This window comes from Hemicordylus capensis, chromosome 3 (genome assembly GCF_027244095.1).
Source record: "Hemicordylus capensis ecotype Gifberg chromosome 3, rHemCap1.1.pri, whole genome shotgun sequence".
Classification (NCBI taxonomy): Eukaryota; Metazoa; Chordata; class Lepidosauria; order Squamata; family Cordylidae; genus Hemicordylus; species Hemicordylus capensis.
In genome coordinates this window covers 5,448,661-5,464,067 of record NC_069659.1, presented here as the reverse complement: position 1 = coordinate 5,464,067, position 15,407 = coordinate 5,448,661, and the positions used below count along the sequence as shown (strand labels likewise).

The following is a 15,407-nucleotide window of genomic DNA, read 5'->3' as shown; positions in this document are numbered from 1 at the left end:
CCAAATGCAATATACTGATACTGGGTCTGTTAATACCTTTGAGCTTTAAAACGGTATCGGTGATTGAATAACAGTCTCATAAAATCATATCCATATACATAAACCACAAATTAGAAGTTTTTCAAGCAATACTTGTGAGAAATGCAAGAACACATAGTTTAAGTCTCTTGAAACCCTTAGGCACTGCTGATCCCCCAAGTTACCAACAAAAGTTCTTAGAAAAACCACCACCACCAGATCTGTCCTTTGATTACCAAAGAGCATAGTTCCCATTTCTGAGATTGTTATCATTGATATTGTTTTGAAGTTTAAATTTGTTGAGAGACCTGATACTAGTATGTTGCTTTTGTATTATTAACAATGAGCACATCCCTGCCCCTCATCTATTTTATTGGTGGATAGGGAGAAGCGGTGTGCGTGTATAATAAAACTTCTATACCTCCTTTCATTAAAACAATCTCAAGGCAGTTCACACAAAAGTTAAAACAAGACTACAAAGAGACTTTTGTCCCTCTCTTGTAATATTGGAAGCTGAGGTCATCTGTCGAAGCTAAATGCTGGAAGATTCAGGACAGACGAAAGAAAGTTCTTTGTTATACAGTGAGGGAAATAAGTATTTGATCCCCTGCTGATTTTGTCCGTTTGCCCTCTGACACAGAAATGACCAGGCTATAATTGGAATGGTAGGTTTATTGTAGCTGTGAGAGACAGAATAACAACAAACAAACCCTCAAAAGCCCAGTGCCCAAAAGTAAGCGATGGATTTGCATTGTAGTGAGGGAAATAAATACAGTAGTCCCTCGACCTACGAACTACTCGACAACCAACGTTTTTGACTTACGAACGACAAAAAAGACCGGAAGTAGTTGGCGGTTTAGATGCGGTTTCCTCGACTTACGAATGTTTCCAGACCTCCGTGGGTGCGCTTTTCGACCTACGAAAATTTCGACTTACGAACGTCCGTTCGGAACGGATTAACTACGTAAGTCGAGGGACCACTGTATTCGATCCCCTATCAACCAGCAAGATTTCAGGCTCCCAGGTGTCTTTTCACTATATGCAGGTCACGAGCTGAGATGAGGAACACCCTCTGTAAGGGAGTGCTCCTAATCCCAGCTTGTTACAGTACCTGTATATTAGACACCTGTCCATAGAAGCAAGCAATCACTCAGCTTCCAAACTCACCACCATGCCCAAGACCAAAGAGCTGTCGAAGGATGTCAGGGACAAGGTTGTAGACCTGCACAAGGCTGGACTGGGCTACAAGACTATCGCCAAGCAGCTTGGTGAGAAGGTGACTACAGTTGGCATGATAACTCACAAATGAAGAAACACAAAATAACTGTCAATCTCCCTCGGTCTAGGGATCCATGCAAGATCTCACCTCGTGGAGTTGCAATGATCATGAGAACGGTGACAAAGCAGCCCAGAACTACACGGGGGGGACTTGTCAATGATCTCAGGGCAGCTGGAACCATAGTCACCAAGAAAACAATTGGTAACACACTAAGCCGTGAAGGACTGAAATCTTGCAGTGCCCGCAAGGTCCCGCTGCTCAAGGCAGCACATGTACAGGCCCATCTGCAGTTTGCCAATGCACATCTGAATGATCCAGAGGAGAACTGGGCGAAAGTGTTGTGGTCAGATGAGACCAAAATCGAGCTCTTTGGCATCAACTCAACTCGCCGTGTGTGGAGGAGGAGGAATGCTGCCTATGAGCCCAAGAACACCATCCCCACCGTCAAACATGGAGGTGGACACATTATGCTTTGGGGGTGTTTTTCTGCTAAGGGGACAGGGCACCTTCACCACATCGAAGGGACGGTGGACGGGACCATGTACCGTCAGATCTTGGGTGAGCACCTCCTTCCCTCAGCCACGGCATTGAGAATGGGTCGTGGATGGGTATTCCAGCATGACAATGACCCAAAACACACAGCCAAGGCAACAAAGGAGTGGCTCAAGAAGAAGCACATGAAGGTCCTGGAGTGGCCCAGCCAGTCTCCAGACCTTAATCCCATAGAAAATACATGGAGGGAGCTGAAGGTTCGGGTTGCCAAACATCAGCCTCGAAACCTTTCTGACTTGGAGAGGATCTGCAAAGAGGAGTAGGACAACATCCCTCCTGGGTTGTGTGCAAACCTGGTGGCCAACTACAAGAAACGTCTGACCTCTGTGATTGCCAGCAAGGGTTTTGCCACCAAGTACTAAGACATCTTTTGTGAAGGGATCAAATACTTATTTCCCTCACTACAATGCAAATCCATCGCTGACTTTTGGGCACTGGGCTTTTGAGGGTTTGTTTGTTGTTGTTCTGTCTCTCACAGCTACAATAAACCTACCATTCCAATTATAGCCTGGTCATTTCTGTGTCAGAGGGCAAACGGACAAAATCAGCAGGGGATCAAATACTTATTTCCCTCACTGTACAATGTGCAGTTAAACTACAGAACGTGCTGCCACCAGATGTGGTGATGGCCACCAATCTGGACCGTTTTAAAAGGGGATTAGACAGATTTGTGGAGGATTGGGCCATCAGTGGCTATTAGCCTTGACAGCTGTGTATTTCCACTGCGATCAGTGGGGAGGTTGCCCTCTTTTGTGGCTTCAAATGCACCTGGCTGGCCACTGCATGAAGCAGAATGCTGGACTAGATGAGCCTTGGGCCTGATCCAGCAGGGCATTTCTTATGTTCTGACTGGATATAGCTTGCTTTATCTTTCCCAGTTCTACAATGTCACCACGTCTAAAGAAGGACATTGTAGAACTAGAAAAGGTGTAGAAGAGGGCAGCCAAGATGATCAGAGGCCTCGAGCACCTTTCTTATGAGGCAAGACTACAACACCTGAGGCTTTTTAGTTTAGAAAAAAGACGACTGCGGGGAGACATGATAGAGGTCTATAAAATCATACATGGTGTGGAGAAAATTTATTTATTTTATTATTTATTGATTTGATTTGTATACCGCCCTTCCAGAATGGCTCAGGGCGGTTAGCAATAGCAATAGCACTTACATTTATATACCGCTCTATAGCTGGAAGCTCTCTAAGCGGTTTACAATGATTTAGCATATTGCCCCCCAACATTCTGGGTACTCTCGGTTAGACAATGGATAGACAGAAATTCTTCTCCCTCTCACATAACGCTAGAACCAGGGGTCATCCCATGAAATGGATTACCAGGAAACCTAGGACCAACAAACGGAAGTATTCTTTCACACATCGCATAATCAACTTGTGGAATTCTTTGCTTCGAGATGTGGTGACAGCCAACAACCTGGATGGATGGAAGAGGGGCTTGGATAACTTCATGGAGGAGAGGTCTATCAATGGCTACTAGTCAGAGGGCTATAGGCCACCTTCAGCCTCAAAGGCAGGATGCCTCTGAGTACCAGTTGCAGGGGAGTAACAGCAGGAGGGAGGGCATGCCCTCTACTCCTGCCTGTAGGCTTCCATCCGCATCTGGTGGGCCACTGTGTGAAACAGGATGCTGGACTATTTATTTATTAAATTTATACCCCGCCCAAACTTATTTCTCTGAGCGGCTAACAACAATTAAAACATAAAAAGTTAAAACAGTTAAACATAACACATATAAAAGTTAAAACAATACAATAATTTAAAAACCATAAAATTAACTAACAGTATTTTTTAATTAAAAACCTGAGAAGGCTTGGGTAAAAAACACGTTTCAAATGTTTTTTAAAAATAGCCAGAGTTGGGGAGGATCGTAACTCAACAGGGAGCACATTCCACAATCTCGGGGCAGCAGCCGAGAAGGCCCGTCTCTGTGTGACCACCAAACAAGTTGGCGGTAACTGGAGACGGACCTCCTCAGATGACCTCAATGGGTGGTGGTGTTCGTAGCGAAGAAGACGCTCTCTTAAATACCCAGGACCTAAGCCTTTTAGGGCTTTATAAGTTATAACTAGCACTTTGTATTTTGCCTGGAAACCTATCGGCAGCCAGTGTAACTCCTTCAGCAAAGGAGTAACGTGGTCTCTCTGAGACGACACAGAGAACAACCTGGCTGCCACATTCTGAACCAACTGAAGTTTCTGGACTACATACAAAGGCAGCCCCACGTAGAGTGCATTACAGAAGTCAATTCTGGAGGTTACCAACAAATGTACCACTGTTTTGAGGTCATTGATCTTGAGAAATGGACGCAGCTGGCGTATCAGCCAAAGCTGATAGAAAGCACCCCTGGCCACCGCCTCAACCTGAGAAACCAAGGAGAGGTGTGGATCCAGAAGTACTCCCAGACTGCGAACCTGTTCCTTTTGGGGAAGTGTGACCCCATCCAGATCAAAATCGTCTCTGGGGTTCTGACCCTGCACAATAAGTACCTCTGTCTTATCTGGATCCAGGTTCAGTTTATTCTCCTTCATCCAGCCCATTACTGCTTCCAGGCAGGCATTTAGGGAGGATATGCCATCACCTGAAGAAGTTGACATGGAGAAGTAGATCTGGGTGTCATCAGCGTACTGATAACACCCAGCTCCCAATCCCCTGATGATCTCTCCCCGTGGTTTCATGTAGATGTTAAAAAGCATTGGAGAGAGTATGGAGCCTTGAGGGACACCATACTTAAGCTCAGATTTTGAAGAGCAACAATCTCCAATCCACACCATCTGGAACCTGTCCAAGAGGTAGAAGCAGAACCACTGTAAAACAGTGCCTCCCACCCCCAACCCCCTCAGACACTCCAGAAGGATACTATGGTCGATAGTATCAAAAGCCGTCAAAAGGTCCAAAAGGACCAACAGAGTCACTCACACTTTCTCTGTCAATTGCCAATTGGAGATCATCCATCAAGCCGACTAAGGCAGTCTCCACCTCACAGCCCTCCCGAAAACCAGTTTGAAATGGGTCTAGATAATCAGTTTCCTCCAAGACCGTCTGGAGCTGAGAGGCCACCACCCTCTCAATTACCTTGCCCAGCCACGGGAGGTTGGAGACAGGCCTATAATTGCTCAACTCTGAGGGATCTAGTGCAGGCTTCTTTAGAAGAGGTCTAATAGTTGCCTCCTTAAGACAAGGAGGCATCCTGCCTTCCCTCAGAGAAGCATTTATGATTTCTACCAGGCCGCCTATAATAGCCTCCCTGCTAGATAGACTAAGCCATGTTGAACAAGGGTCAAGAGAACAAGTGGTAGGCCTCACCGCTCCAAGCAGCTCATCCACAGGAGTCACAAACTGAAATTGATCCAGTCAAATCGTTTAAGAGGAATTATTGGACACCTCCAGTTCAGACATCAAATTAATTGTGGAGTCTCCATCTAGGTCGGCCTGAATCCAAGAGATTTTGTCCGTAAAAAATTCATTAAACACATCACAGCGGGTGACTGATGCTTCCAAATTCTGGATCAAGGGATGGGGAGCAGATACTAGTCCCCTCACAACCCTGAACAACTCTGCCGGATGTGAACTCGCAGAAGCAATACGGGCAGAAAAGAATTGCTTCTTTGCCGCACGTATTGCCTGAGCATAGATCTTTAAGTGTGCTCTATGTCGTAATCTGCCGGATTCGAGTCAAGTCTTTCTCCACTTGCGCTCCAATCACCTACCTTGCCGCTTCAGCCCCCATAGATCTTCCGTATACCAAGGGGCCAATTTTGAAGCTGGTTGGAGGGGATGCTTAGGAGCAATCGTGTCTACTGCCTGGTGAGCAAGTTGTTCCAATTCTCAACCAGGGCATCAACAGGATCACCGGCAAAACCAACATTAAATCCTTCCAAGGCTTCTTGGAATCCTGCTGGCTCCAATAACCTCTTCGGGCGGACCATTCTAATAGGCCCCTTGCCCCTGCGGAGGTGGGAAGTGGTTGTGATCCCAACCTTAACCAGATGGTGGTCCATCCATGTCAATAGGGAAATCACAGGAGTCCCCACCCACGGAACACCACCCTGATCAGAGTAAAAGACCAAATCAAGTGTGTGACGTGCAGTGTGTGTCGGTCCAGACACCACTTGGGATAGGCCCATAGTTGTCATGGCCGCTATGAACTCCTGAGCTGCCCCGGACAGATTGGTCCCGAAACAAACATTGAAGTCCCCCAGCACCAAAAGTCTGTGAGACTCCAACGCAAGTCCCGCGACCAAGTCCGTGAGCTCAGTAAGGGACTCAGTTGGGCAGTGGGGCAATCGGTACACCAACAAAAGTCCCAATCTATCTCTGGTCCCCAAACTCAAGTACACTCATTCAATATGGTCCAATACCCTAACAGGGACCCTGGTAAGGGAAATGTCATCCTTATAGACCACAGCCACTCCACCTCCCTGCCCATGTCCCCTCACCTGCTCCTCTACAGAATATCCTGGAGGAAGAAGCTGGGACCAAACTGGACCACTAGCTTCCCCCAACCAAGTCTCAGTAATACATACCAGGTCGGCCCCTTCATCCATAATCAAATCTCGGATGAACTCTGGCTTATTTTGGACTGACCTGGCATTGCAGCGGAGCAAGGTGAGGCTATGTGGGTTGTTGGCAATGCTCCCCGAGGTCAAAGAGCTGGCAGGACAGCCGGAAGGAGAAACAGCGATTTAAATTTCTGACTACCCTTCCCCTGGAACAGCCTGCTGACCTGCCAACGTTACTTCTTCTATTCCCCGCCACCACCGGAATAGCTGCCCCACATTCAGTGAAGGTGCCTCCTGTCTCCCCATCTCCAGGCAAAACCCAAACACATTACCCAGTCTCAGTGACAAAGCTGGCATGCTTACTGCTACAACTCCTCAAACAGTTAAACTGAATAGAGTGCAGCCCAACCCTCAGCCCTACACCAAAGGCCGGCCCGCTTTGGCGGCTGCCTGCAGGCTGGCTGCACCGCCTGCCACAGCCCTTCCTTTAAATAGAGCCCCCCCCCGAGTCCTTCTTCTCACAAAGGACCCTGGGTAGAGCTGGTGTAAGCACTCAGTGCCTGCAGGTAGTGAAGCATTGGCACCTGGGGAAGGGAGGATCCCAATTAGGCAGCAGGTCTGTGCTGGGCTCAGTTGGTCTGTCCAGCAAATGAAGTGTGGGGAGGAGGAGCTCCAGAGCTCCCAGCTGTCCAACAAAGGAGGCTAGATAGTGAAAAGCCACAGCTCACCTCCTCCACCTAGACTAGATGGGCCTTGGGCCTGATCCAGCAGGGCTGTTCTTGTGTTCTTTACGTGAGGCTGCCTTTGAAGACCCTCTGGAAACTAACTTGGTACAGAATGCAGCAGCAAGGGTCCTGGCAGGGGCAAGATATTCAGCTCCTACCACTCTGCTGCTGCACCAGCCGTACGGTTGCCAGTGTTTTTCCAGCTGCTATTCAAGTTGTGGGCGTTGGCCTTTAAAGTCCTTAATGGCGAAGGGTCAAGATACCTGAAGGACCTCTGCCCGACCTGTAAGATCATGCAGAGAGGCTCTCCTGTGCTTCCCACTACCTTCTGAAGCATGACTATCAGTGACACATGGGTGCACCTTCTCCATGATGGTCTTGGTTCTCTGCAACTCCCTGCCCCTTGATCTTAGGCTTGCCCTCTCCCTTTTTAAGAGGCCAGCAGTACTACCAAATGCCCTGGGAGCATGAGGAGGAAGAAGAGAAGCAGCCTTCAAGCAGGGGGTGGTGGTGGAATGGGTTAAAACTGCTGTGGGAGTCCTGTTGGCTGAAAAGCTGGGGGGCTGAGAACACTTTAAGCTAAAAAATAAATGGCACAGAAAACATCGGAATGCAATGAGTGGATAACAACATTGTCTGATTTTCTCTGCAAAGAGTGATTGAAGAAAGATGGCAGTTCCTGAAAAATGAACCAGTGTGAGCGCAACAGATCCACTGATGTTTCCCTTGGCCTTAAGGACGGTCATTTACAGATCTTAAAAAGAAAAGAGAGCTTCGGTCAATTTTCAGACTGCAGATTTTGTTCAAATATGAGGCCAAACTTCATGTTACCCTCAAGACAAAGCTCTGCAGTCAAAATTTGACATGACTTGGAACTGGAGTACTTGAGGGCAACACTATCCAATGCATCAGTATGCAGTGATCCAAAATACTGGCTGGCCATCTATGTGGCAGCTTATTTTACTGAACAAGCACCTGCAATCTTTTGACATGCTGGTTCTGAATGATGACTTGTCCCCCACCTCCACACACTAAACAAAAATTGCAGAATCTGACAACTTGTATTGAAGGTGACTTGACATGAAAATTCAATATTCATACTTCAGAATTTAAATTGGACATTAAAATGTTACTGGTTTTGATAGAATTCAGTAGATTAACATCATTCATTTCCAAGTCACTGGTAGAGGCAGTGTAGTGTAGTGGAAGGACTATTAGGCTTGGATTAGGGAGACTGGCTCATCCTTCAGCCAGCTGCACAATCTTAGTTATGAGAGGAAAATGGGTTAACACCGTAGTAATTAGACTATTATGAGGTTAAATTCAGAACCTCTTATTATGGTTAGGATAATCTACTTTTTAATTCCACCCCTTCCTTTCCCTGGCTGCCCAGTGTTTTTCCAGCAATAAGCAGCTGGTTTGTTAGCCTGCACAGAAGGTGAGTTGGAGTTTCAGTGAGATGGAGTTTTCAAGCTTACTACAGTTTTATCCCCCGCTTCTCGGCTGGTGTAGAAGAGGTCACCCAAGCTTGGGATTATTACATCCCCCCCACATGCTCCAAAAGGCAGGAAGTCGTCATACTTGAAGATCCTTAACTCAGTGCATGTGGGCGGATCTCCCCAGTTCCACTTCCTGCCTTTGCTCCAGAAGGCTCGCATTACAGCTCGCTGGCTCTGGCCTTGTTTACTAGGCTCTTTCTTCTCTTCTGCTTATATTCCTATTATTTTTGACTATTTCCAACCTCTTCTTCACCTGGTATTCTACTACTATTAGTTCTCTCTAGTTACTAAAGAAAAAAGAAAATAATAATAATTTTAAATCAAAAAAAATAATAATCATATCTGTTCTTCTACTGTCCTTTCTGTTATTCGTTACCTCTCCTCACCTCTTGCCGACCTTTTGGCCGATGTCCGCTAAAAAGACCTTCGGACTCCTGGCTATTAGGGAGAGATCCGCCCATCAGCGCCCGTTCCCGCCAAAAACTCGGGACTGCGCAAATCCTGTAAGGAAAATGGCAGATGTATCAGATGACCTTGCTGGCGCCTGTAGGCCACAGCGGTCCTCTCTGTTGCCAGATTGAGACTGGGCGCAATCCATGCCACCAGCAATCCACCGAAGCAGGACGCAGGTGGCGGCACCAGAATCGGAGGCTGCCCTACAAGGAGGCCCCGTTGGTGGCCAGATACCAGTGAGGAGACTGGGCGCAATCCATGCCACCAGCAATCCACCGAAGCAGGACGCAGGTGGCGGCACCAGAATCGGAGGCTGCCCTACAAGGAGGCCCCGTTGGTGAGAGAGCTTTCGCCTGGCAGCGCGAGCAAGGTAAGCCTGTGATGTTTGGCCTCGCCCCCCCCCCAACTCCTTTCCCTAGCAGTTGGGCGTGCAGGAGGAGGACTGCCTCAGCGAGTATTGGGGTCGCGCCAAAAGGAACGTCAGCAGGAGTGGCCGCCCCAGAGCCTGTCGGAATCAGACGGGGAAGACGTGCAGGATGATGAGGCAGGCGGTGCTGAGCCCGTGGATGGGGCGTCGGAGCACCCAGAAGGCCATGAACAGCTCCCTCCGGTAAGATCGGGACTTGCTCGGGGGGGAGGAGGTGAGTGCAGATGGCCCCTATGTGGCCCCTCCCTCAGGGCCTACTCCTACAGGGAATGTGGGGGTTCCCCCTGATGCTGCCACTGTACAGGGCTGGATTCAGGAGGCCGTTCAGGTCTCACTGGCAGCGGCGCTTAAAGCGCGGAAGCCTGCAAGGCATTGCAAGGCAGGCTGTGATCCATGCGTCGCCCTCAGACTCTCAGGAGGAGACGGTGCCCGCTAAGCAGCTCAGGGTGGCTATACGCCAGGACTCTGTGCCCTTGTGTAGGGGGAGGTCTTCAGATGAGTCTGGAGAGGACTCCCCAGATCTATTGTGACCCAGGGTCAGTGGGTCAGAGACATTGCTGGGCAACCCAGACAAGGGGCCCTCCTCCTCGGAAGAGGGGGAGATGATTGAGGACTCTGCTGCAAACTTACACAGTCAGAGGCTCTCTCTTATGGTGGATTTTCAGCCACTAATTAACCAGGCTATTGCTGCGCTTGATCTGTAGCCAGTTACAGAGGAACAGATCTCTCCTGTGTCCAAGGGCTCCTTGGTGCTGCCTAAGGCTAAGGTACCGCAGATTAAATCAGTGATACCTGAGGGCTTTACTAAGACCATCAAGGAGGAATGGGCAGCTATTGCGACTCCCAAAGCGTATGTTGACATTGGCTAGCAAACTGTACAACTTTGAGGAGGAGACTCTGGACTTGCTGAAGGTGCCACTTACAGTTGCTCACTTCGGGGCCCTACTTAGTAGCACAGTGGTACCCAAGGATGGGGACTCCTCTTCTAAGGAGCCAGAAAACAGAAAAGCAGAATCTGCATTGCACAGGGCCCACGAGGCTTGAGCAGTGGCCATCAGAGCTGACACCACTGTGTCCTTGGTGTCTAGAGCATTGGTCTTGTGGATTGGCGAGTTACCCAATGCCCCTCCCACTAATCAATCTAAGATGTGGCGTAAGCTACTTCGTCTGCAGAGGGCGGCTGCCTTTTCAGCGGATGCTACTCTGGACAGTGTTCAGTTCTCGGCACGTGCGGTCAGTGCAGGTGTCCTGGCAAGACGCAACATATGGCTAAAATTTTGGAAGTTGATAATACGTCTAGGGCTAAATTAGCTGCTGTTCCCTATGCTGGGGGGAAAGCTAATTGGGAATGAGGCCCTGAAAGAGGTCCTCATTGAAACTAAGGATAACCGCAGGGCTCTGCCATCAGCTCCTAGGAAGAAGGACAAGAGTTTTAATCATAGACCGATGCAAACCTTCAGGGCGTTTAGACCTCAGTTTGTCAGAGGGAGCCTTTTAGGCCTTTTCGATCGCAGTGGAACAGATCCAGAGGCCAAGGCAGGCAAGGGTTCACTCAGCAGAACCATCAGTCTCTCGGAAACCAGCAGCGGGGCCCCCAAGCAGCAGTCCTGACTCCCACTCAGGCAAAGTGGGGGTCTGCCATTTGGACGGTTTTGGAAAGAATCCATCGACAGGTGGGTTCTTTCCATTAGCCTACACGGGTACGAAGTGGAGCTGGCCAGCCCCCCAGGAAACAGATTCCTCCTTACCCCTAGATCTGGGAAACCGGAAAAGCACAAGGGGTTGTCCATGGCCATTCAGTATCTGGTGGCTATAGGGGCCATAGAGGAGGTCCCACCTCTTCAGAGAGGCAAGGGCATCTATTCTGTGATTTTACGGTGCCAAAAAAGGACGGATCGGCCAGGGCAGTTCTCAACCTACGACCAGTCAACCGTTTTGTGATAAAAAGGAGGTTCAGGATGGAAACTCTTTGTACCATCTCAGAGGCATTGCAGATGGGGGACTACATGACTTCAATAGATCTCCAGGAGGCCTATTTACAGATCCCCATTCATCCACGCAGTCGACATATACTCCACTTCTGCTACATGGGGAGGCATTATCAGTACAGAGCCCTTCCTTTTGGTCTCTCATCAGCCACCCGAGTTTTTATGAAGGTTCTAGTCTCCTAGTGGCCACTTTATGCACTGAGGGGGTCCACCTGTATTGTTACCTTGACAACTTGCTCAAGAAGGGGCAGTTCAGTCGGCTCTGTCCAGAACAATGTCTGTGTTACTTGCGCATGGGTTTCTGATAAATGTGGGCAAGAGTCACCTGATGCCCACACAGAGCCTTCGTCATTTGGTCATGGTACTGGACACCTCAGTAGGCAAACTGTTTCTGCCACAGGATCGGATGGAGGTCTTAACGTCACTGGCTCGTGTGATTGCTTCGAGACTGTGGGCCAGCCTTCTCAATCTAGCAAGTTTGTTGGGTCTCATGGTGGCGGCTATGGACTCGGTGCCTTGGGCGAGGTTTTCATCTACGCCAGTTACAGTGGGGTTTCCTCCCTTACCAGCACAGGATTGCCCTCAAACGTGACAAGAACATTCCTCTCTAGGTGTCTCTTCGCGAGTCGATTCGTTGGACGGCCCGGGGAACCTAGACAAGGGCAAGCTGTTCATAGAACCCGAGAGAGTGATGGTCACGACGGACACCAGTCTATCGGGCTGGGGGGCTCACTGTTGGAACAGTTCTGCCCAGGGGCTTTGGTCGGTGGAAGAGTTGCTCCATAGCATAAACTGGCTCGAGCTGTGGGCTGTCTTTCTGGCCCTAAGAGCCTTCACGCCCTTGGTGAAGGGAAGGAATATCTTAATGTGTACAGAACAACTTAATATCCATTCTGGACCATCATGTAAACAGAATTTCCAATGTTCGGGCAGATTGGCTAAGACGGCAGGAGATCCAGCCGGCAGAATGGGGCCTGCACCCTCAAGTATTTAGGTGGCTGACAGAGCAGCTGGGGTGTCCCCAGATAGACTTGTTTGCATATCCTCAGAATGCCAAGATTCAGAGGTTTTACTCACGTTTCCCGATGTTGGGGGCAGAAGAGACGGATACACTATCGGTGCCATGGCCTCCGTGTCTGCTGAATGCATTTCCTCCAGTGCCGCTGCGCTCCCGTTGCCTCAGGAAGCTGCGGGGTTTCCGGGCATCCCTGATATTGATTGCGTCTTTTTGGCCCAGAGGGCCTTGGTTTTCCGAGATCGTCGACTTGACCGTAGGTCATCCACTCAGTTTGCCAGACCATCCAGTTCTGCTGTGTCAAGGTCCGATTTACCATCCTTGCATCTAGAAAGTGTTCAGCCAACAAGATTTACCAATCGACTTGGCGTAGTTTTCTGCGCTGGACAGCAAAGCTCTCCCTGCAGCTGGACAAGTGCAGGTCGAGGGGATTACTAGGTTTTCTTCAGGATGGCCTTGCGCTTGGTCTGAAACCCAACACGCTTAAACACCAGGCGGCGTGCTTGATCCAGATGTTGTTTCCTCATCAGCGTTTGTTCAGGCGTGGCACCCTCTTCTACGCAAGTTCTTGAGGGGGGCAGCTTTGTTGTCTCCTCTGGCCTGCCATCGTTTTCCGTCATGGGATTTGCATATTGTGTTGTGGGGTCTGCAGTTTCCGCCATTTGAACCACTTTGATCTGTATCATTGCAGATGCTGTCCTGGAAGGTGGCCTTTTTAGTAGCTGTAACATCAGCCAGGAGGGTTTCTGAATCGCAGGCTCTGTCAGTTCAGAGTAATTTGTGTAATTTCTCTAAGGGCTCTGTGAGACTTATCCCGGATCCTTCGTTTATCCCTAAGGTAAAGTCTCAGTTTCATCGTAAGGCGGTCATTTAATTACCTTCTTTTTGTCCGGATGCTCGTCACCCTGCAGAGAAGGAGTGCAACCGGACGCAGGCTTTTCGTAAGTCAGATGCTCTTTTTGTGGCCTTTAAGGCTTCTAAGATGGGATGCAAGGTCTCTTCAGCCATTATTGCTCGATGGGTTCATTCATGCATTACGATGTTGTATGAAGCCCAGAAACTTTCGGTGCCTGGTCAGATTACGGCGCACTCAACTACATCGGCAGCCACTTCCACTGTGTTATCTTCACCGGTGTCCCATGAAGAGATTTGCAAGGCGGCTACTTGGTCGTCGCCTTTTACATTTTCAAGGCATTACAAGTTGGATGAACATGAAGCTGCCAGAGCAGCATTTGGTCGGAGGGTCCTGCAACAGGTCCTTCCGGGTCAGTAGCTCCAGCTTGGGTATTTTCCCTCCCGTGGTTGGTGCTGTGGTATGTCCCAAGCTTGGGTGACCTCCTACACCAGCCGAGAAAGGTACCTTGGTACTCACCGTGAAGGTGTCTTCTGGCTGGTGTAGAAGAGGTCACCCAAGGCCCGCCCGGGTTGTGTTAGGCTGGAGCTGACGATCTGGTTGTAGGGGGACAGTTTTTCTGTCTTTCTCTGCATTATTGTTTGTATATTGTTGTATATTCTCTGTTGTGTTCTGTGGTTTTCATTCCGTAGCTTGAGCTGTTTTAAGCACTGGGGAGATCCGCCCACATGCACTGGATTAAGGATCTTCAAGTATGACGACTTCCTGCCTTTTGGAGCCTGTGGGGGGGATGTAATAATCCCAAGCTTGGGTGACCTCTTCTACACCAGCCAGAAGACACCTTCACGGTGAGTACCAATGTACCTTTTTCCCAAGCAACTTAGGGTAGCATGCACGGTCCTCTCTCTTTTTATCCTCACAACAATCTTGTAAGGCAAGTTGGGCTGGGAGGGAGCAACTAGTCCGAAGTCACCCATTTTGTTTCATGTCTGAGTGAGGATTTGAACCTTAATCCCAATGATGATGTTCTTTTTTTTTTTTTTTAAAGCAAAAACCATGTGTGCTCCTTGGGAGAAGGGTACAATAAACAAAGCAATGCTTCTTGCCAAATCCATGAGCACACCGCATGGCATAGCTTTATGCTGCACCTTTTGCTTACTGCTACAGATAGACTGTTTATACTGTGTTGGCATCATAACTGGTCCGATCTTGCATTTTTCCTTCTTCACTGATTCATCCCATTCCTCTTTTTTTCATCTCTCTCCCTCTCCCCAGATCAGAAGTTTGAGTGCCACGTTTGCTCCAATTCTCCTAGAAATCATTCAGGCCAACCAGCCGGAGGGACTCCATCTGTTAGTGAAAGAGGTATGTGGACTCTCATAGAAACAGTTACATTCAGCAATGTGGCGCCTGGCTTTCTTTTAAACTGTTGCAGCAGTAAGCCCTGAGAACTGTGCAAGGATTTTACCCTCCTCCTCTTTCCCCTGCAACAAGAGAATTTTATTTCTGGCTCAGAACATTTCCTTGTGCTCCTAAAGCCTAGATATATCAAAGGCTAGTTCATAATGTACTATTAAAACATGGTTACAAAAAGTACCTGGATTTAACAACGCAGGCAGATGGTGCCGGCTGTTGTGAATGAGGCATGCCAGGTTTCCCTGCAAGAAGCACCGAAGTGGGCGGCCTGGTCCCTACCTCATTGCGACTTCTGCGTGTGTTTTCATTTTGGTAAAATACTTGTAACTCTGCCTTTCAACTAAGCATTTCCAAGGCAGCTGACAGGACACATTAAAATACAAAAACCTGAAAAATCCCTTAATTTATAAGGGATCGTTAGCATCAGCTTTCATCACAGCAGCACAAACAAGAAAAGGAGCTAATTGGGGCAACTTAAAGGCACTGTGTCCCCGCCCCCAGAAAGAGCTACATTGGCATCCAAAAGCCAATAAGGAAGCAATGAGGCAATGAGGAAAGGAGGTTCCTCTGCTTCAGTGCCACCCACAGAGAAAGGCTCTCTCCCACATCTGGCACATGAAGCGAGGCCTCCGAGGAAGATCTCAACAAATGGGTGGCATGACATCTGGTT

The 15,407-nt window shown here is 48.8% G+C and overlaps 1 protein-coding gene across 2 annotated transcripts in view; it reads left to right on the top strand.

The window, feature by feature from the left end:
• Positions 1-15,407, top strand: part of MRPL48 (mitochondrial ribosomal protein L48) — a 31,139-nt gene that overhangs the window by 11,783 nt on the left and 3,949 nt on the right. Inside the window, exon 7 of one of the 2 annotated variants that reach the window (XM_053311238.1) lies at positions 14,597-14,686. In XM_053311238.1, the coding sequence (XP_053167213.1) occupies positions 14,597-14,686 (90 nt within the window). Of the gene's footprint in view, positions 1-1,364; positions 2,354-14,596; positions 14,687-15,407 lie in introns of those variants that run through there. The other variant, XM_053311239.1, reaches the window with a different exon arrangement.